The sequence below is a fragment of the Chanodichthys erythropterus genome, chromosome 20 (genome assembly GCF_024489055.1).
Source record: "Chanodichthys erythropterus isolate Z2021 chromosome 20, ASM2448905v1, whole genome shotgun sequence".
Classification (NCBI taxonomy): domain Eukaryota; kingdom Metazoa; phylum Chordata; class Actinopteri; order Cypriniformes; family Xenocyprididae; genus Chanodichthys; species Chanodichthys erythropterus.
Window position 1 is genome coordinate 35,672,106 of NC_090240.1, and position 24,004 is coordinate 35,696,109.

The following is a 24,004-nucleotide window of genomic DNA, read 5'->3' on the forward strand; positions in this document are numbered from 1 at the left end:
CAATTTATGGGATACTGACCAAAAACTGGACAAAAAGTTGCTAAAACTTTCAAATAAATTTTGGTATATAAATATTAGATGCATATTTTATCTGCCATGTACTGTACCTGATAGTCCCCAATTAATCAATATACTGAATCAAAATCAAATTGTGAAATTTCATATGAATGCCCAGCCCTGATAGATATACATAATTATAATTATAAATATAATTAAAATATATATTAATATATTTATATATATTATATATTAAAAATATATTTTTTATTATAAAAAAAAATAAATATATATATATATATATATATATATATATATATAGGATTAAAAAAATAAGTTAATTCTAAATATATATTATTATATATATATTATAATTGCTATTTATATAATAAAAATTAAATAATCTAGATCTAAAAAATTGAATATTAATATATTTTTATAAAATATTAATACATTTTATTTCAGTTATTTGCCAAGGTAACATTTCTAATTTTTGTTTTTTTAAGTTTGAGTAATAAAATTACTGAAACTAAAATAAAAAATAAAGCTTAAAAGAAAATAAATGTGTCTCTGGATAGTCTTTCATTGGCTGTCCGTGGATCATTTTGTAAGATTTTATGCCATAAGTGTTTTAAGATGCCGTATCGAGTTAATAGCACTTCCAACTTTTAAAATAACATCTCATCCCATGTGGATTTTTCCTTTTCTCGCATTACGAACAGAGTCCAGGTCTCATAAATAAAAAAAACACACCAAACAAGACATTTCCCATAGAATTCTTTATTCTGCTGCTGAACATCTTTTCACATTTGACTATACATACAAATCAACTCTAGTAAATAAACTCTGAAACGACAGTGAAAGCAGTCGCTTCTACTTTAATACTAAAATCATAATTTTTCATTAGAACAGAGAGGAGAGTATTCACACATGTACAGGATTCAGTTCATATACAGAGTTAAAGTGGTTTGGTTTACAAGGATCAGTCGGAAATAAAAGTCAAAATGAAAGCCATGTCAGTTTATAAACCATCGTCCCGGGGATTTCACTAGTTAAATACTCATTCAAACAGGGTAATTTGGATAAAAAGAACTGTTTAAATAAATATTTGATGTTGCTTTTTTTTTCTTTTTCTGAAATTCAAACAGTCATCCATATGAGCCTTGATATTACTACCCATAATGCAATGCACCGAACCACAGCTGTACACTATTAGCGGGGCTTTTGTGCTCCAGTGGTTTAGACAAGTATCACTTCAAATAATTGATAAAACATGAAATAAACTACAGTCTGAACAGCCAAAGAGCTTCCAGAAATGTGTTAAAAAGCAACCGCCCTATAGAACTAGAGCGCTCGATACTCCGCTGTCAGTCTGACGCGTGTACCTGTAATAAATACTGCACTCTCCCAATTTTAGTCCCAAAATAAACTCACATTAGCGCTTCAGGGATTCAAGGCCAGTGCCACGTCTGTTGTGCATCAAAAATGACACAATTTCAGAGAAATAATTCAGTAATGTGAATCTGTGCTCAAGAACCAGAGCGTGAAATTAAACGCACCAAAGGCGACGTGCAAGAACTTCAGGCTCTACTTCTGAATCACTTGAACTTTTAGTAATTTTTTTTTTCATAATTTTAGAAATGTCAAGGCCATATTTCACCACAAAATCAAGAAATATAAATAAAAAAAAGAAAAAAAAAGATATTTTTTATTATATTTATATATAAAATAAAAAATATTTATTATATATCAAAGTCACAATGCAAAATATCTAAATGGTCCCCAATTTCAATGCAAAATACATTTTTTTAATTTTTGATTTTGATTTTGGGATGAAAACGGGCATTTCTTGACAGTTTGAATGAATATTTTGGTCAGTCGTGCAACAAGTGATCAGGTTCTGGACTGACGCTCCTGCTGTTTTAGAGTGCTACACTTTAACAACCCAGTTGTTTTGGATGACAGTGAGGAAAAAAGGCACGAGGAGGAGACCCGTCATAGGGTTGCAAACATAAAAACACACATTCACAGAGCTCTCGTGAATCAGTACGATCGTTCTGGTCTTTCACCTGGAGTCGTAGAGGAAAGCTCTCCGTACTTCAGAAGTCTTGATGGATTAATCACATGTAGAAACATCAAAGTCACGTATCTTACACGCTTGCATAAAGCCCTCTTCGTCTCACGGGGAATATAAAAATGAATACCAAGTGACAGGTGAGTGCAGAAACCCCCATTTTCCCATAATGCATCGGTGTGCCTGATCATCGAGTCATGGTCTGTCCTCTCAGTTAAATTAGTGTGTGTGTGTGTGTGTGTTAGCATCTCACTCCTGTCCGAAACCTTCCGTCTCCTCAATGGCAAACATCAGCTTCTCCTTCAGCTGCTCGTAGCTCCGGTACGGCGGAAGATCCAGACGATTGAAACTGGAGCAGAAAGAAAAGCAGGAACATTTACAGGTCTGATATCAACACTGACTACTGTATGTGCTGCACTACAATCTGAATAATTATTAGTGGTATTTAAGATGATTATTATATGCACTATACAAGTATGAATACATAATGCAAATGTGTAAAGAATTACACAAGTATATGAAACAGTTTCAACAATGAGGAATGAGTTATCAATTTATTAATTTCAAAATAAAGTAGTCAATAAAAATACTTTAAGATTTACTACTAATTACATTCAATAATTATTTAACAACTTATATAATAATTATTGAATAAACAAATAATTAGATAAAATTATTAAATTCATAAAACTAAATGTAATAGTAAAACTTTACAATAAGGTTTTCATTTGTTAACTATATTAGTTCATGTGAACTAACGATGAAAAACACTTCAAAATTCTATTTTTATTTTAATACATTATTCAAATCAAAAGTTGTATCTGTTTTTTTTTATAATATAATTTATAATAATAATATATATTATATATTATTTAATAGACCTGAGCTAACATGAACTAACAGTAAACAGTTGTATTTTTCTTAAAAAAATTAACAAAATTAATATTAGTTTATACATTAAAGTTAACTAATGGAATCTTATTGAAAGTGTTACCATATAAACAATAAAGCACTAATATATAAAAATAAATATACATAATTATAAAAATATATAAATATTTTAAAATTATAATAACATCAACCACAATAAAGGTTAAACAACAAAACTATTCAATAACAGATTACATCATAAGAAACGTGAACAGCTCTTTTCAGATGAAGTGAGGTTATGTACCATGTGTGGCTGCGGGGAAGCCAGTTCTCTTTCCCGACCTTCTCGATGCAGAACTTCTGTGCTCCGTTACTCCCTGTGACCAAACAAACAAAACTCAAACTAATCTCTACACTAAAATATATCTTTATGCAGGTCTATTTTTTTTTTTTTTTTTTTTTTTTTTTTTAAGACCAAGAGCAGTTTTTTGTGACCTATTGCAAAATGTCCCAAAAACAGAACTGATGCGGTTTACATTCCAAATAAATGTTTATCATAACCATTCATCAAAATATGAAACATTTGTTATCTGCTGAAATAACCAAGGCTATGTTGGCAGGACAAAATAATATTAAACTAACAGCCTATCATCCATCATTCAATCAAATCTTGTTTGATTGGTCCAATCCTACATTATTTTACAGTTTAAGGAAAGACACTACAGGCAAAACCCAGTCTTAATGCACTGGTCAGTTGTGAGATGTTTGGCTATTTTGCTTGCGTTTTATTTTAGACATGTGGAAACAAAAAATACACACCTAAGTTTATGTATTTGCGTCTGTAGATTTCAGTTACAATACTTATATTTAAAAGTTTTTTTCTCCACTTCAGCAGCACTTACATACACCAAATTTTAGAGTTTTATTCCTATCAATATTCTGAAGGTTTTTACTGTGGGGTTTATTCATATATCATTCACCTGGTTTTATACAACATCTTATTCATAAATATATGGTGAAAACTTATTTTTTCTGGCTGTTGACAGTATTTTCTGATTTACTGATTGATAAAAAGAGATATCCAAAATCCCCTCAGTAAAAACCTTTAACTCTAATATGTCAACAAAATCAAACAAGAATTTTGAACCTGGCTTTATCCAATGTTCAGATTTATTTTCTGAAAATGTATGCAAATTAGTGCATATTTTTATCATTTGCATATTTAAACATAACATTTCAGAAAACTTGTAAAACAAAACAACTGTCTTCATGTACTGTGATTAAGTAATGACTGGTGAAAGTAGGGTTATATCTATAAATTTATTTATTTTTTTTACCCTTTTCACCTGTAGTGTCTTGCCGTAACTCACATTATAGAAGTTAATGCATGCATAGAGCATGCTATTTCATGTTGTTATGTAAATAAAAACAGATGTGCATCCAAAATAACTCACCCATCAGGTCTGCAAAGCCTCCCACAGGCAGACGACAGGTACCAGTGACAAACTGCAACAGTCTCATGCGCTTCTCATTGTCCATCTCTTTAATAAACTGGAGAGAAAGATAGATTGTATTAAAACTCGGAGCAAACTAAATGATTTCTAATTTAAAATACTTCACTGTTTTAAGGAGATAATTGTGTCAGTACCTGCCAGAACCACAAAATCTGTTTACTGGAGGAGGTGTAATGTCTGTAGATGGTGTTTCTCTGCCAGTCATTCAGATCTATTTCTTGCATACCACACAACATCACCTACAATACAATACAAAAAAAAAAAAGTTAAATACTGAATACTTGCAAAAGAAAATTAGTTGCACACTTACTGTAAATATATCTTAATTCCACTGCATTTTGTTATCCAATTTTATGACTTAATGATATGCTGAAAGAGAACCTCTTATGCTTTTTTCTCTGTTCATCTTTCTTTAGTGTGTAATTTTGCAGTTTGAGCATGAAAAATATCTGCTCCAGCGAGAGTTATTCTCTATATCAGCGTCACTGTTTCTGAACTCCCTGAAACGCCTCCATTATAGTCTTGAGTTTTCTTCTAGGAACGAACACGTCACAATATTCCTTATTAAAATAATTCATATGCAGAATAAAGGGGCGGGGCCTGGTTGAGTTAGTTAGTAGTGTGTTGAAACTGTCAGTTATGGTAAGGGGCGGGAAATTTCCCAAACACACTTGAAGCGCTTGACCAATCACAACACACTGCTCCAGCTGACCAATCAGAGCACATTGTGCTTTTCAGAAGGAGGGACTTCATAGAGACAGAAACTAAACAGAGTGTTACTGACAGACTGGGAAGAGAGGAACTGCAAAAATGGAGAATATGGAGAAAATAATGTGGTTTTTGAACATTCAAGCATGAAAAACTGTTCTAGTAGAGACCAAAAGAGGGCGTAATAGGTCCCCTTTAAATTTTATTGTTAAGGCAGCTGGGATTTATGGGATTTTAAATCAGCGTCTCTTACCTCCAGCTCTTTGGCATCGAAATACTGCAGGTACTGCTGCGGAAGAACCTCATTAAATCCTTCAAAGAATGCTTGAGTTTGTTCTTCGACACCACGAGACAGCCGCCACTCCGCCACCAGCCTGAACACACACAACAGGACATTTACTACCAACAAACAACTTTATATATACACGTTTTGGAACAGATCTAGAATAAAACCCTATAAAATAATAATAACAACAACATCAGCTGTACTAAAGCATCTAGAGGGCTTTATGTGTGTCAGTGTGGGGCTTTATTATGCTTTAATTAGCATCAAGAGCATTTAATGGTGAAACTGAGAGACGGGCAGAGCGGCACCTGATGTACTCCTCCTTGTTCTCCTCTGTGACCTGGATGTTCCCGCCGTCCGGCTTTAGCTCGTGAGTAGACACCTCACCCAGGATCTCCTTATCCACGGAGAAAAACATCTCCAGACCACACTCCTCGATATTATTATCCCTGACACAACACACATATACACTTTGAGAGGTGTTCATGAATCAGGTTCAAGAAAAGACTCAGGAATTCATAATAGCTAATAGCACTAACAAAAGTATCCATATACAATGATTTGGGGCGATCATTTGAATGGGTGTATGAATGGATGGTATTTATTGATTGTCTGTAAATAATCTAAAAATTATATTTATATGAACGTGTATATTGAATGTGTATATATTTATAAAAAAAAAGTACCTTGGTAATATGGTAATCAGTCAGAACTATGGTAGCCTATATATTGAAGTTCCATAGCACCGCATTCAGACTTTAAATCATACTTATTCTTAATGAATATTTATGAGTACAGTAAAGCAGGTAAACTGACTTAATCCAGATTAGGGAGTTGTAGAACTCCGGGTCAATGGACTCCAGGTCTTTCAGAGCCCAGGGCTTGTTTAGGATGCGCTTGTAGAACGGCAACGAGAAGCCTGTGTCAATGAATTTTCCATGAAACAAGGCCTACAGGAATCAGGAAAAAAAAAAAAAAGTTAAATTGGCACCACATAGTTTCATTCCAGTTATGAAATCCAGTTATCAAACAAAAAATAATCTCCTCACTTGGAATACAATCTGACAATGACCAAATATGGTGGAAAAAAAACATTACCATGGCGATGAAGCGTCCAATGAACTTGAAGTATTTGAGGTGGTCGGGGTTGATGTAGGAGGCGGGGTTTATCTGAAGGCAGTAGTTGTCTTTGCCAGCGTACTCAAACAGGCAGTACATGGGGTTCAACACCTCGTGGGATAACAGGAAGAACCATTCCCTGCACGAAACAGACAACAAGCATTATTTTTAAAGTATTGCACGAGGTCTACACACAAGTGATGCTATATAAAACTGCAGCTGTCACACCTGTCATAAAGAAACCCTCAACCCTTCTGACATGGCCAATTACAGACCAATCTCAAATCTTCCGTTTCTTTCGAAGCCGCATGAAAAAGTTGTCGCTGCTCTTTCCTCTGCTTTTGACACAATTTCTCACAGTATTCTCATTTCACAACTCTCTGCTCTTGGTATTTCTGGAACTGGTCCACTTCCTACCTGTCTGACCATCAGCATTACATCTCTAACTGCCAGGCTAAGTCCACTACTGCCCCTGTCTCACACGGTGTTCCCCAGGGTTCTGTTCTCGGGCCTTTACAGTTCATCATCTTCATGCTTCTCCATTAGGTAATATTATCCATCATCATGGCTTTAACTTCCATTGCTATGCAGATGACACCCTACTCTATATCCGTTCTCAACACAATGCTCCTTTCCACACCAACTCCATATCAGCTTGTATTAAAGATATAAATACTTGAATAATAATAATCAGAAATGTTTCTTGAGCAGCAAATCTGCAAAAATTTCTAAAGGATCATGTGACACCGAAGACTGGAGTAATGATGCTGAAAATTCAACTTTGATCACAGGAATAACTTACATTTATTCGATTAATTTAATTAACTAATAAAAAAAATATATATTATATATATGTATATTATATATAAAACTTCACTGCAGATAGTCTAGCCAAAATATCCAAAATATTTGTCAGCAGGCACATAATGGTTTGATTAGGTATTTCTTCTCCAGAAAGAGTGAAATATGAAACCTGCCTTGCCACGCCTCCATAGTCAAGCCCCTCCTCCCCGGGGAAGATGATCCACAGCCTGCGGCGGAGATCTTGAGCGCTGAAACTCATGATCTGCAGACAGACACCAGAACAATGTAATTTCACATCTCAGAGACTCGAGCTGCAAACTGCAGACGCCTGAAGCGTTTAAAGAAATGTACATGCTCCACAGTCACAGGTTAAACCTGCTCCTGGATTACAGCTCCACTGAGAACCTTTTAACACTGGGATATGTCAGTGATCTGGTTTTACAAAGCAGCATGGCTTTCCCATAACCATGGTTTATTTTGAACTTGGACTGCAGTACCTGCTGGAACGAGTCTTCAAACAGCGTTTTGCGGCTGACGGTGATCTTTATGTGCTGTGGCATTGCTAATTGCTATAATGAAAAATTAAAAACAAAAATTTTATTATTATAATTTTTTTTCCAAAAATAATTTTTTTTGTATTTATCACTCAATAATAACACATTTGGATGAAATATGCAGAACTGAAGGAAACCCTCACCTGACACCAGAATTTGAAGTACTGAACTTTGGCTTTGAAGTCTCGTACGTATGTGATTTGAGGACCGTTCTCACTGAGGGGAAGGAAAGAGTGAAATAGTTCATTATATAAAGAGAATCAAAGATAATATCTGTTAAAAACGGCTTTATATTTTGTTCAGGACTAGTCCTAGCTTGATCTGTACAGTCACCAAACCACTAAATCTACAGCACCATGGCAAAAAAGATTTTTTTTTTTTAGGCTGGTTGTGATTCTTCATTGTAAATTTAATGTGATATGACACAAAGACTCAGTGAAAGATGAAAAAACATTTCCTGTTTCTATTCTGTAGTCCTCACTGGTTTGCACACAAAAATAAACATGCAATGAAGTCATCCATTTGAATTGGATTTCAGAAATGAATTAAACTGTAAATCACAAAAAAAAAAAAAAATGTAAACAAGTAATCAGAAACAAATTACTTGCTGAATTTGTCTAAATGTATTGAATATTAAATTTTCAGTACATTTATTGTAATGTGAAAAATTACACATTCACAAAAGTGTTTTGTTGTCTCTATCATGTCTTCATTTAACATCAAAATATGAAAATGACTTTAGCAAAATTGCTTTGCCTGCTAAACCTGCCTGGTTACTTCACAAACATCCTGGAACTGAACCCAGAACAGCTGAATCACTCATTCTTATGGTGAAAAAAATTCTAATAAAAGTCTTATCTATATTCCGTGAGCCTTTATTCTGACGCTCATGACGGGTAACGGCGAGCACAGATGTTTGTTTGCTGAGAATATTGCGTCATCAGAAGCACGTCTCACATTCCTCTGACGTAGAGGATCCTTAAAAACACTTTATGTTAATCAACGCACACATTCTCCAGCTTGACAGCGAGAGGTGCGTTTGCGTTCTCTGAGCTGACTCATCACGGAAGATAACAATCGAATGCAGTTTCACACATAAACCCGTTTTTCCTGTTATGATGATGCACAAAGAGATCATTGTGCATCTCTAAGCTAAATCAAATGAACAGGCACTATGAATCTCTTAGGCCAGCCTTAAGGTCATAAATTACATGTATATGATTTATACTAGGACTGTCAATAGATTCAATTTTTTTATCGCATACTGATCGTGAAATTAAGCATACGTCATTTATCTAGTTTAATACATTTATTTTGTCATCATGCAATATACAGCAAAGTAAACTATCGGATTGAAGGGTGATTCTAACAAAACTGTATTTTCTGCAAACTTTGAAAAAGTGTCTTTCTAAAAAAGGACACCTGGAGACTCCAAAAGTACACCTAATAACCAAATGATACAAGAAGTCCATATCATTCATACACATATGTGTATAGGGCAACAGCAAAGAGCTTGTTTAGAGCACGTTTACATTTTAGACGTGTCAAATTGCGATACTAAACAGGACCATATGAAGATGCCAAAAAAAAAAAAAAACAAGCAACCGCCTTGACCTGACTGCATATACTACAGTACACGGATCCATTCAGAATTACTAAACACAGCATCATACAGATGACAAATCAAAACATTATCCTAAATGTGTGTAGAAACTATGTGACTGTTGCACAGACACATTTCAGTACATTCACGTTGTTTCCACACACATACAGGATCATGTTTTGATTTGTCATGTGTATGATGCTGTGTTTAGTCAAGAGCACACATACACCATTTGTTTGCACATCAATATAACAAACTCACGTGTGCTAACTGTATGACTCTTATGTCACTGCAATCATCTTTACCTTGATTGCAATCCTCATCCATCAAAACTTTACTAGCAAGACGCTGGTTTGCTTTATACAGCCTAGTTTGCATATCACCTCTTTCCCGAAGTTTAGCAGCTTAAAATGATCTGATCGCAAACAGAGAAGCGAAATCGGCTTAAAGGGTTCGATTTCTATGTACATGAGTCGTGTGTATCACAAGACATGACATTCACAGACAGCATGTTATATGTCTTGTGATGCTTGAATGGTTTAAAAGTATTCACGTGAATAAGAGCGTGATCATATAATGTAATGCTAGCCAAATTAGGATGGAAAAATGGATGCTTGCGTTAAATGCATTAAATATTTTTAACGTGTTAAACTGAAAAAAAAATAATAATTGCATGCATTAACGTGCTAATTTTGCCAGCACTAGCCATTATAGATGCTCAGTGTGATAAACTGATGACTTCTCAGATCCTCTAACTGTGTGATGTAAATTTCATAAATTTCTCTGCAGGTTTGATGGAGATTTGCACTTACAGGGAGGACTTTCCAGTCCGTGGGTCGATGTAAGTGGTGGTTCTCCGGTTATGATCTACGAAGTAAGGGATGCCATCGACCGTGAACCTCATCTCCCAACCTTCAGGCAGTGCCTTCTCATTTAGCAAACTGCACAACACAAAAACAGGGCCATGATAACACTTTAATAAGCAACAGTTTAACAGCTTTAATGACTCAATGAGTCAATGTATTATTTTGGACATATTCACACCGCTGGCGGAAATTACAGGACAATGTCCACATTTTGTGGAAGATTAACTCACAGATCAACAAGAAAACTTCTGAGTCAAGTTTCTGAAGCTTAGCATTAAAGCTGGTGATATAAGAGTTGTTGGATGAGTTATTTTACATTGAAGGTCATAAATGTCCAGAGTGCTTTAGTGTGTCTCTCTGTGGCATTTTGGAGGGTTTTAAACACCATTGTAAATATGAATAACAGACAGTCTCTTGTGGATTATAGCTTTAGATAAGGCTAACTATTCATTAGTGAGTATTAACCATTCAGAGGAAAAAGATAAAGAGGATCTGACCCTTGAGTGCGCGGATCCTCCCACTGCGTCGTTCTGGTCGGGTGATGAACAAAGTAAACTCTGCCATTAGAGTCGGTTCTCTTCTCTGAGAGAGAGACAGAAGGAGATATCAGGAGGACAGTAAGAAATAATGGAGCCAAGAAAGATGTGATTAAACCTTTGCAAACTTTGCCTCAAACAAATCATTCAAAGCTATTTTCAGCTTCTGAGCTATTTTCACCAGCTGGTTTGCAGCATGGAGCAAGCGGTTCTCATTTGTTAAATTGGGACACTGAAGGATGTAGTGGCTAATTTTAGTGCTGCTTTGCAGGTGCAGATGATACCAGAACAATAAAGAGGGGCTGCTAGTCCAGCATATTACAGAGGCTTTCACAGCGGTTTCTCCTGGTGATGAAAGGAAAGTTTGTCGCTCTCTCACCCCATCCGTGTGGCAGAGGTCCCAGCGGGTCAAACTCCTTATTCTGGGTGGCTGAAGCCTGATCCTGCAGCTACAGAACAACACAAAGGAAAACATTATGGCTAACTGCATAATACATACACTATATGGACAAAACTATTGGGACATCTGACCATTACACCAACAGGGACTGACATCACATCAACATTAAAGAGTTCCTTGATTATGATTTGACTTTTTTAACTTTAGTTAGTGTGTAATGTTGCCGTTTGATCATAAACAACATCTGCAAAGATACAACGCTCAAAGTTCAATGCAAAGGGAGATATTTTCTTTAACAGAAATCACTGTTTAAGGACTACAACAAACGGCTGGTAGGGACTACAACAAGCTTCTTCCTGGGTTGTGACATCACAAACCCCAAAATTTACATAAACCCCGCCCCCGAGAACCCACAACAAAGGGGGCGGGGCCATGTTGGGCTGCTTTAGAGAAGAGGAAGAGTTGTTGTAGTAGAGTGTTGTTGTCATGCCGTCATTTTACGCCGGACTGCTTCACAAACGAGGGTCAATTCAACACAAAAGATGAACATGACGGCACATGCTAGTGGATGAGTTGAATCAACTCCACAGCAACTACATCAATTTATCCACTAACCATTCAGAAACGTCCAGTTTCATTCTAAAAGTTGTAACTTCTTCCTGAGTCTCTCCATCAGTGTCGACTCCGGTTTGAACAATGTAAGGCTGAACACCAACACTGACAATCCTCATTTTGTCTGCGTGAGATTCTCCAGCATTGTTGTTGTTGAGCTGTTAAAGCTCCGCCCTCTTCTGGAAAGGGGGCGGGGAGCAGCAGTTCATTTGCATTTAAAGGGACACACAAAAACAGCGTGTTTTTGCTCACACGCAAATAGGGCAAATTTGACAAGCTATAATAAATGATCTGTGGGGGATTTTGAGCTGAAACTTCACAGACACATTCTGGACACCAGAGACTTATATTACATGTTGTATAAGGGGAGGTCCTTTTTTAATATGGAGTTGGTTCCCCTTTTGCAGCTATAACAGCTTCCACTCTTCTGGGAAAGCTTTCCACAAGATTTTAGTGTGTTTCTGTAGGAATTTTTGCTAATCCCATAGAGCATTTGTAAGGTCAAGCACAGATGTTGGATGAAAGACCAGGCTAAAAATCCACATTCCAGTTTATTCCAAAGGTGTTGGATGGGGTTTGGATATTCCAAAGGCTCTGTGCTGGCCAGTCAAGTTCTTCCACACAAAACACATACAACAATGTCTTTATGAACCTTGTTTTGTGTACTGAGGCACAGTCACGCTGGGAAAAAAAAAGGTTTTCCCCAAGTTGGAAGCACAGTATTGTCTAAAATGTCTTGGAGATTTCTCCTCACTGGAAGTAAGAGGTCTAGCCCAACTCCTGAAAAACACCACAAAAAACTATCTGCTATCTGCCTAGTAACCTAATGCGTAAACATTACGGGAAGAGCCCTAGCCAGAATAGATTTACACTTTGTTGGCTGAAGACACAAGTTTAGTTTTAAGACACAATGTTCTCTCACCAGTCCTCATTAAACACACAACGTTTGGCTAGTCTTTCGGCTCATCAGAGCAGAAACGCAAGCTGATGCTCTTTGTATGTTTTTCCGTCATCTCCGGTCACGTTCATATGTAAATTGCGCAAGCTTATTTAATCCATTAGATCAAAAGATCTGAAAAAACCCATATATTTCCCCACCCCTCAAAGAAATCAAGACAGAAATGGTCGAAAATGGACAAAAGAGACGGATTAAAACACCAGTTGTAAACGGGAATGATCCGATCAACCAAAACGCATCTTAATACCAGGTCTTCTTCATATTTCAGATCTATCAGTGTGTTTAAGTCGCTCACCCCGATGATGAACCGTTGGTTGAACTGCTGCATGGCTCCCTGCAGCTGACTGCGCTGGTGCTGCCACTGCTCGTAGTTGCGCACCGTCTCCATCGTGGGCCGCTGCCATGTTGTGGTTCTGGTAATGTGGTCCACAAAATACACCCGTCCCATCTGATCCACACGCCGCTCCCAGCTACAAGAGAGAAGCTCTTTTGAGGCCCAAAATATTTAAGCATTAACATTTTAAACAACATTAAATATCATATAATCATTGCTCGTGTAGCCAAGAGCATGTTTTATGTGAACGCACCCTAAGAAATGTGGGTCAGGTGAAACCAGCCTAATTATAAGTTGATTAGTGAACTTGTTTTTCAGGCATATTTTTAGGCAAATATGCAGTTTTACAAATCCCTTAATCGCTGTGGAAAAAAAGGTGATCCTAAAAATATAGGCTGAATTTTCTTAAAATATTTTATTTGTCCAAACATAAAGTCTTTATTAAAAGTCCAGATCATGAACTATTAAGCAACTCAATCTGAAATAGACAAGCTCTGACTACCGTTTAAATATGCTAAAGGCATGCGTCAAGTATGCATGGTGCATTCTTTTAAGGGCGTGTCCCATTACTCAGTTTCCTACCCTGTTGGCAGAGGCTCCGGTCTTTCCCAAGTCGTCCTCTTTTCCACATGGTCAACAAAATACAGACGGCCGTTCTGATCGACACGCTGCTCCCAACTGCAAACACACACACACACGCACACACTACAGTTAGTATATATGTATATAAAGATTTCTCAGTATTTTTGTTGTTTTCCAGTACAAATATCTAATCATTCTTAAATTAAGATACATTTACTTGAGAAACAAAATGACTTGACATGTCTTGTTTCCTGAAATATTGATCAAAATTAAGTGACTTTATGCTTAAAACAAGGAAAAATATCTGCCAATGGGGTAAGAAAAATAAACTTAATATAAAAGGGAAAACAAGTATTTTGGGAAGTGATGTAAGGAGGAACCGGCACTTCTGTTTATTAACCAAACGTGCAGTTACGTCTCGTGCAGATTCTCCCAAACTGTTTCTGGTTCATATGAAAGTCATACCCGGGCGGCAGAGGTCCGGTGTTGACCATGCTGGGAATCCTGCTGGGGGCGGGGGCTACACTGAGAGCCGTCCTACCAGGCTGCTCCACTGTGGGGGCGGGGCTAGAATCTGAGGCTCCTCCCCCAGAGGGATTACGAACTGGGGTGTCTGAACGAGACGAATCGCTGCCGTCAGGAAAAGATCCAGTAGAGGAAGCTGCAAAGAGGAGGGGGGAATTTCACCAACATTTTCATAATGTTATCTTCCAAAAACAATGAGGGAATAAAAAAACAAACATTTCACAATAGTGGTCAGCTAAAAATTTTTCAATAACACACACAGACAAAATATGAAGCAGCACAACTGTTTTAAGCATAGATAATAATCAGAATGTTTCTTGAGCAGCAAATCATCATGTCAGAATGATTTCTGAAGGATCATGTGACACTGAAGACTGGAGTAATGATGCTGTAAATTCAGCTTTGATCACAGGAATAAATTACATTTTAACATATATTGACATAGAAAACATCTATTTTAAATTGTAATACTATTTCACAATTTTTACTGTATTTTTGATCAAATTAATACAGCATTGGTGAGCAGAAGAGACTTCTTTAAGAAACGGTAGTGCGTATACAATGTAAAAGCAAAAAATCATAAAATTAAATGCACATTTATTTGACATACTATTTACTAAAAATTCACAAAATGCATTACTGATTGGCAAAACTATTGGTAGATTTTGGAAATTACATACTTTTGTTAACAGGCCAAACAGTCTGGATGATATTTTGGACTTTTCTGACTTTGTTTTTGATTTTTTAATATATTTTAACATGCAAAAGGAGAACATTAAACATCGAAACAACATAACAAAACGTGCAGGTCCTAAAATTAACACTAACCAAGAACTAAATGCCAGTAAAAATCAGTGTTGGCGAGTATACAAAACGGTGTCAATTGCCAGTCGGACTGATATTTTTATGAATTTCAGCAATGCAATGTTCTTGTGAGAACATGAATGTGAACGACGCTTTGGACAGTTTAAGCCTTGCCAAATTAAATGGGAAGGTTTCCGTGCGCAAACATCTGAAGAGCGAGCCCAGAAAGCCACATCCCAAGACGGCACGTGAATACTGAATTAAACTCTCTTTCACGTCTTCTTGCACTTGAAAAATGCCTGTATTGAAGAGTATCCTCATAAACACAGTCAGTTATGTCTTGAACATAAACAGTTGAGAAAGAAAGCGCATGCGTATCAGTATATTGGATCCGTGCAGCTCTTAAAGTGACAGCAGCCTAATAAACCTGCTGCTGTCCGTGTCAATCACCGAACAAAAGACAAAGAAAAAGCATTCAATATTACATTTGATTACTTAAAATTCTGTGCTTGAAAATTATTAATTTTCACTGTTATCTAAAATTTTACTGTGCTTTTTCAAAAACGGTTTTATGGCCGGTACATTTTCTTAAGTGACCGCCCATTGGCTGGTGTGGCAAAAATCTAGTTTTAGGCCCTAAATGTGTATGAGCAGACGGTCTCACCTGGGGAAGATGTGGGTCTGCGTGGGGTTGGTGGGGGAGGTCGCGAGGGTCGTGGCGGTCTCTGGCTTCGTGACCCTCTGGCTGACCCTGAGGGAGAGTCCATTCCATTCACACGGCCGTTAGGAGCAGACGGCCGATCCATACCCTCTGAGACCGTTGGGGACGGATCCCTGCTACTGCAGAGAGAGAGAGACACCGGAGATCAGCAGGGGAAATCCGAAACCATGTATGATTACAGACATGTGATGCTCCTCAACCAATCACAGGTTCCATTCATGATTTTTGGTACAATTAAACTGCCATCAGCACACTAACAACAATAAACAGTATACAGACGACCAGTTCTTCATTTACACTTCTGTTAATTAATGACTGATATGAAATACCTTCTGCTGGAGTCTTCATTAAGCTCCAACTCGCCATTTAAAGAACCTGGAAAAAATAACAAGAGTAATTTGCGGTCTTTTCAGTGTAACATCTTAAAATAGCATTGTTATACAAACAAATAAGAGTGACTGACTCTGGCTGTTGGCCTCGGCCAACTGAAACGTTTCGGGATCCACCTGTAGACCGTCCAAACACACGGACAGATCGCCAATGTTATCGGTCTGATCTCTGTCTGCGCACAGCTGCAGCGTCTGCACAACCTCACAGACTGAACGAAACAACAAAAATCAATATAAATCACATACTTATCTGTCCAATAATATAAATCCTGTCCGAGCTGGTAATCATGAATATATGAAAAACAGTCTTCTGACAACAAAAAATGATGACTTTAGCTAAAGAAAATGGAGGGAGAATTCATGTAGGTTCAGTGATTTTCATTTCCTTTTAAAATAAGACAGAATAAGCATCTAGTACTCGATCTCAGGCTGCTGATAGATCACTGCACTCCTTAATGTGGTTAATGTGGCTCTGGGGGCAGAGCATAGAAACTCACTCTTCATGTCATGTGACTTGAGCGTCTCGCTGACATCGAGGGTGGCCATGCCCAACAGAACGTCCGACTTCAGCGTCTGGTGACTCCAAACACGGAAGATCAGTTTGCTGAATGGAGTGACGATCCTGATGGACAAACACAACACAGACATTATAAACCTGGAAAGCAGATCTAGAGAGGAAGAAAACACTCAACTTTAACACAACAGTCACACAACTGCACTTGGCAAACACCACTAATAATGGAGTCTATAGTCTGTTCTGACGTCATTCTTAACAATCACTTCATGTCGGGAGGATAAAAGCATTACTAGAGAATTGAGTCACATGACAATGTGCCGGTGAAGCCTGTGTTTGCTACATACAAATGCTCGTTAGCAGTGGTACTAAATCAAATCACACTCACACAGTGAGCGACTGCTTCCATTTGGGCGAGTGTGTGTTGGTGCATTTCTCCGTCTTTTTGGACTGGCCGTCCACACACACCTCCACGTACGGACTCGGGCCGAACCAGTTCTTCTTGTTGTCCTTGAGTTTGGCAGAGATCACTGCAAACAGGAAGAACACATGGTCAAAACAACATGATTTCTGATGGATTTCTGTAAACGCAAGTGACCCAAAACATTAGAAAAGCAGCCGTTATTGAGGAGGAAGTACGAGGGAATAAATTAATATGTTGAAAACACATTGCATTTAAAAATATTGTGCATAAAATATGCACAAATTTGCATATTATTACAAAAGTGAAGCAGACTCCACAGAAAATGTGGAAAAAATAATAAATCTTATTTTAATAAAACATTTTTATTTTATAAACTATAACTATAAATTAATTCAAACATTTAAAATAATATTTTTAATAAAGCATGCATGTGAATAAACATGCTTATAGTCCTTATATATATATATATATATATATATATATATATATATATATATATATATATATGAAAAAAATATATTATAAAATACAAATATATATTTAAATATAATTTTTTAAATATTAAAGTCTCATAAATTGCTAATACAAATTCCAATAATAATGAATTCATTTTCAAGGCTAAATTTAAAATTACATGTCTCTGTAACTTTTACAAATAAGGTACAGAAAACATGCATAAATTTGCATATTATTACAAAAGTGATGTACTCCACGGAAACTGTGGAAAAAAATAATATAAATAATATAAATAATATTTTTTTATAATAAAACATTTTAATTTAGTTACCATTAATTACCATTCATTTATTTTACAGGCTAAATGTAAAATTACGGGTCTCTGTACCTCTTAAAAATAATATGCAAAAAATATGCATAAATTTGCATTTTGTTATAAAAGTGAAAATGTGACTTTTTTTGCTTTAATGTGATAAATTACTAAATAGCAGAACCTTTTATCAAATGGTTTTTAAACACAAAATGTTTAATATGTTATAGCCCTTTAAAAAAAACTTTCATTAAAATCTTATTATAAAACATTTTTAAATAATAAAAATGGCTCATAAATTGATCATTTAAATAAACTCTGATAATGACAAGTAATTTCACAAAATGTAAAATTATTCAGAAGCACTGAATATATTATGATCACTATATGAGCAAAATTTCAAGACATTTTTGTGCTAACTGAAACAAACATGTTTGAAATTAAGATGAAGTTTTTTTTTTTTGTTTGGTCAAAGTTGGTCTGCCAATCATCATCCAATTAATATTGTTGAGTAGTTTAGTGTTTTATGCAATTCAGCAAAGCCGCAGAAAGAAAACTTATTTAAACTATTAAGAAGTTTATTAACTTTCTATATTATATAGAAAGTAGCATTTTTTTTTGTATTGGCTACATTAACTTATTAATGACAGTCAAGCACAAACAACATGCACATTTCCTGAAGATAGTTTCCTGAGTTTGGAGATCCCCAATGATTTAAAGTGAAACAATTTGGGCTTTTATTAGAGATAGTAGAGATAGCAGAGACAGAGAGGGGAAACTGTGATCTGTGCACCACTGTTAGAAGCAAAATATTAGCATATATTAAAACAGTCATGAGGAAGAATGTCCCATCAGATAAATCACAGTTGGAAACATGCAAACATACCCGTGATCTGCAGCTGTGCTTTCATAGGGAAGCCATTAGCAGGACCTGCTTTAGCGACACTGCAGGCCATGACATAGAGCTACGCTGAGACCTGCAAACACAGCAACACACACACACACACACACACACACACACACACACACACACAGACACACACACACAGATACACACACACAGATATTAATAATGAACATTGATTTGATTCTGGACAAGGAACACACACATCTGTGCATCTTTCAAACGTGATTGGGTGGGTATAAAGTGTCAGACATAGCAATATACACTTCTGCAATTTATTAACAAGTGTCTTTCAAAGATCGGATGGCATGAATCTTATTCTACGACAGATTTTGGTATGCAATATGTAGAAATTAATAGCCCTAATAAAATGTAACTTCAAAAGACACCTTAAAGGTGCAATATGTAAGATTTTATGTCCGCTAGAGGCCTATTCAAAACAAAGGCGTAGTTTGATGATGCCAAGTTTGAGCGTGGAATCTTGGGACATGTGGTCTCCACCTCAACGGACAGTGGAAAAGAATTGGGATAGGACTCGGGAAGAAATCATGTTCATGGATGCGATTTTTAACATTACTGTAGTATGAAGCAGAGCAGGAGCGAGTGTTGTTGGAGCTGAACGAAGAGCTGGAGCGATTGATCAACACACGCCTCACGAGCAGCGGGACTTTTATTATGTCACAGTCGCCGGCGCCGCTGTCACTTTTCCGGTCATGAGTATGAGGTAACGCAGCTCTGTTTATCATATTAGATACATTTGAGAGTGTTGAAAATTATGTTATAACGTTACTCTGTGCGTTCGCTCGGCGGCTGCTGTGAGACACTGTTACACACTGCAGTAAGATAGATTGATTTTACAATATCATATTAAATGCTGGATGATTGTGTTGATAAATGACATGCAATTAATTTAAAAATGTATTGTATGATGTAATGCTGTATTACTGTTACTAAAAATAAAGCTGCATCTGATTATGCTATGTTAGCTACTTGACGAAATAGTGTTTTTCTCTGAGGCATGGTAAAGCATGAGACTCGCAAAAAAATCAAGAAAATTAGATTTAAACAATAAGACTAAACGTGTTGAGCTATTTAACAATAATTAGTTTTCTGTTTATAAATATATCAAAACAGTTGTTCCCTTGTCTATTAAAACATGTAAATATTAAAGCGTCTTTGGTGTTTCCATGGTTTATACAAAATAAAAGCGGAAACCGAGGGTAACGCGGGTATGACGCAATTGACAGGTGACTCCTCACACGTCCCGGAGCCTTGGTTAAAATTGCAATTTTCTCACAATTTACAAATAGTTGCAAACATTTGGGATATTGCAAGTACTCAAGTGAACAAAATATGTAACACTGGCCTAGTGGTTTTTAGATATTTAACTGCAAAAATCTTACATATTGCACCTTTAACATCTTTTCATTTACTGGAGAATAATGTTTTGTAAAGAAGTCTCTTCTGCTCACAAAAGCTGCATTTCATTGATCAAAAATACTGTAAACATTGTAAAATATTTCTCCAATTTAAAATAACTGTTTTCTATGTAAATATATGTTAAAATGTCATTTATTCCTGTGATCAAATCTGAATTTTCAGCATCATTACTCCAGTCTTCAGTGTCACATGATCCTTCAGAAATCATTCTAATATGATGATTTGATACTCAAGAAACATTTCTGATTATTATGAATGTTGAAAACGGATATGCTGATTCATATTCTTGTGGAAACATGTTTTCATGATTCTTTGATGAATAAGAAGTTCAAAAGAGCAGCACTTATTTGACACAGAAATTATCAATGTATTTAATTTCAAAACTGAATGCATCCTTAATGAATAAAAGTATACATTTAAAAAAAAAAAACATTATTAAAGATCTGTCAGACTTTTGACTATACTTTTCAGTATACTTATTATAATATTATCTATCTATCTATCTATCTATCTATCTATCTATATATATATATATATTTTTTTTTTTTTTTTTTTTTTTTAAGGATTGATTATTTTATTTAGAAGAACAATCATTATTGTCACGTTTAATCAAAGAAGTAAAACAGTAAATGTTTCTAAGTAAACTAGGTCAGATTGGATGACTTTCACGAGACAGTAAAACAATTATGTAATTTTTTCAAGGAATATCCAGCATGACAGAGGAACTGAAACAAATCAAGCTCACCATATTCCAAAATGATGAAACTTAATCCACAAATCAGTGCATCAACATCTTTTGAGAGGTGGGGAAAAAATAGATTGTGCTTTCATATACTATCAATGAAAGTGTTGTTCGCTTTCTTTCTCTGTTTCTGTTGTAAAGAGATCCCAGATTACAGGCGCTCGATAACTTCTCCTCCGGTTACGTCACGACGTCATCCACAATCAAACTGACGCTCACGTGTGTCTCGCACAAGAGTGAGATCTGAATAAACTTTCACTCGAGCTGATCTCTGGGTTAATTATTCATCGCTGATCGTGTGTCGCTCCTCAATAACAGTCGACGGGCCGAATCCAGAGGAAACACCAACATGTTTTTAAACCTCCAGGTTAGAGATTACGACAGACACGGTAATTCATGATCTAAATGTCAGTCAGACATCGAGAGAATCTGCACAGGAAACACAAAGCTCTAATCCTGTCTGATATTCCCTCTGAAAGGTGCTGTATGTCGCCTTCTCAACACCAACACTGTCTGTAATGTTCAGTCAAGGTTAATCATTTGTAGGTTTGACTTCCTGAGAAGTCAAAACACTCAAAATACCGATCTGTTAGTTTGCGCGACCCGACATGTCAACTTCTGACGTGATTTTGGGGGGGGCGGGGCTACCTGTCAGAAGGCGGGAGTGTTTGTGAAGACAAAACACCCACAGAAGAACCCAAGCAATATCAGAAATTTGCCACCTAGCAACTACAAAGAACACCCTAGGAACAGCATAGCAATGCACTTTTTAATCGGAAAAACAAACTGAATCTCATTTATCTATCAAAACACAACATACTGTTATAAAAAGTCTGGAATATTTGATTGTGACTGCATTTTATAATCAAATCTCTGTCTGAAACTATTGATCATTTTGGCAATAGATTAATCTGTCGATTGTTTCCTCGATTAATTGGGCGATAAAGCCACATTTTCCAATAACACTTTAAGATAATCAGGTAACTATATTAGTTAACATTAGTAGGTCTAAACAGTACTTCTTCAGCATGTATTAATCTTAGTAAATGCTAATCTCAACACTCAAAAGTTGTATTTATTAACATTAGTTGATGCATTGTGAACATGAATGTGAAAATGTATATAAAAAATTAACGAAAGTTATCAATTTTGTAAAAAGTATATTGCTTATTGTTAGTTCTTGTAAATTATTTGCATTAACTAATTATTTATTTATTTAAATAAAATAATTTAATACATTACAAGAAATTGATTAAAATTGCATTCAAATAAATAACGCTAACCCTAAATATAAGTAGTGCAAATATGTAAAATAAATAAACTTAATAATTTGATTAAAAAATATATAAAATCTAAATTAATAATAAATACATTTTATGAAAACAATTTCAGAAAAAAAGCTAACACACCAACAAGTAAAGCTGTAATGATAATGTAATAGAAACTACGTTTTACACACTGATAATTTTTTTTTTTTTTTTAAATTCACTGTATTATAGTCTTTATAGATGAAAATATGTAGCTGCCTTTTGAAATTTAGGATGAAAAAGTTGTATCTTAACATTAGTTAATGCATTGTAAATATGAACGCGAAAATGTACATAAAACATTAACAAAAGTTAATACATTTTGTAAGAATATATTGCTTATTGTTAGTTCTTATAACTTAATCCATTAACTAATTATTTATTTAAATAATAGTTTAATACATTAAAATACATTTATTAAAATAACAAATATTAAAATAAATAACTAAACATAAGAAAAGTAGTGCAAATATGTAAAAATGACTAAATAACTAAATAAACTGATTAAAAAATAAATATTAATAAATAATCAATTAATACGTTTTATAAAAATTTCATTAAAAATTACTATAATGAAAACATGTGTTTTACACATTTATAATATAATTTTTTTCACGGTATTATTCATATTTAGGAAAATATGCTGCCTTTTGAATTTAATCTTTTTATATTAAAGATTTAAAACTCCTTCATCTAGGAAGCACTTGTAATACCATGTAATTACCATGGTCATTTTAATAACATGGTGTATATCAAAGAATTACCATTCTGTTTTGCATGACAGTTCAATCACAAATAACAAAACGGTAGTAACTAGGAAGTTTTTTAGAAAAATAATACCGCGGTATTTTTAGCAAATGATAATGGTGGACAGGTGAGCAGCTTCAGGACAAACCTGTTTCGCTAGGAAATATTTAAATCATCAAATCAGCTGAAACCAAAACCAACAACAAACTCAAAGCTGTACATCTGACATGGGGGTATTAACATAACACATGTGTTCATACATGACCCGAACATGACCAGTGAACAACAAACCCACAGATACATATTCAGGCACCTTGTTGATTCCCCCTGACTCTCATTGTCAGATCTGAGCTATTTATATAAGATTTAAATAGTCAAAGTGATTAGTTAACCTGTCAACACGACTCAGTGTCACTGTAACGCAACGCACATAGATACACGGTAAACTACAGCACAGCCTCGATCAGATGTCCGTGTCTTACCCGAATGTGTCTCTGGGTCAGATGAGGGACGTGAAGTCGAACCGATCCGTCCTGAAATAGTTTATTACAGAATCCGTACCAAGCGACTCCGGCTCAGATCAGGAATGAACTTCCGCCATCTTCACGGCAACACGTCATCAAAGACGCTGTACTGAAATCCGCCCTTCCACTCGATCCAAAGTCCGTTTCATGTGAGACATACAGTCGTTATTCCACCAGGCGGCGCTCGAAGGCTCAGAGAGACTGTTGATGCATTCAAAAAATCAGGACGGTTTGGTCTTTATTGCAGATGTTTGTATGAGAATGAGTATAATATTTCTATACCTAATAATTTCACAGATCTGTTTATGTCACAAATATGAAAATTCACTAAGGATTGCAATGTGTAGTGCTTATTTAAGTGCTTCATATAGTAATCATAA

At 35.6% G+C, this 24,004-nt stretch overlaps 1 protein-coding gene across 1 annotated transcript; it reads right to left on the minus strand.

Annotated features, from left to right (window-relative positions):
* Positions 1–767: 767 nt before the first annotated feature.
* On the minus strand, positions 768–23,740 carry itchb (itchy E3 ubiquitin protein ligase b). Its single transcript, XM_067370748.1, has 24 exons — positions 23,583–23,740; positions 18,847–18,937; positions 17,159–17,300; positions 16,754–16,878; positions 16,331–16,465; positions 16,197–16,242; positions 15,811–15,986; positions 14,283–14,478; positions 13,818–13,913; positions 13,197–13,371; positions 11,311–11,380; positions 10,893–10,977; positions 10,342–10,470; positions 8,070–8,142; positions 7,870–7,941; positions 7,546–7,634; positions 6,548–6,707; positions 6,266–6,399; positions 5,758–5,898; positions 5,417–5,537; positions 4,590–4,694; positions 4,396–4,492; positions 3,246–3,318; positions 768–2,420 (listed from the first exon to the last, which is right to left on the minus strand). Exons 2-24 carry the CDS (start codon positions 18,914–18,916, stop codon positions 2,321–2,323), a joined length of 2,610 nt encoding a protein of 869 aa, XP_067226849.1. The 5' UTR covers positions 18,917–18,937; positions 23,583–23,740; the 3' UTR covers positions 768–2,320.
* Between the last annotated feature and the right edge of the window lie 264 nt (positions 23,741–24,004).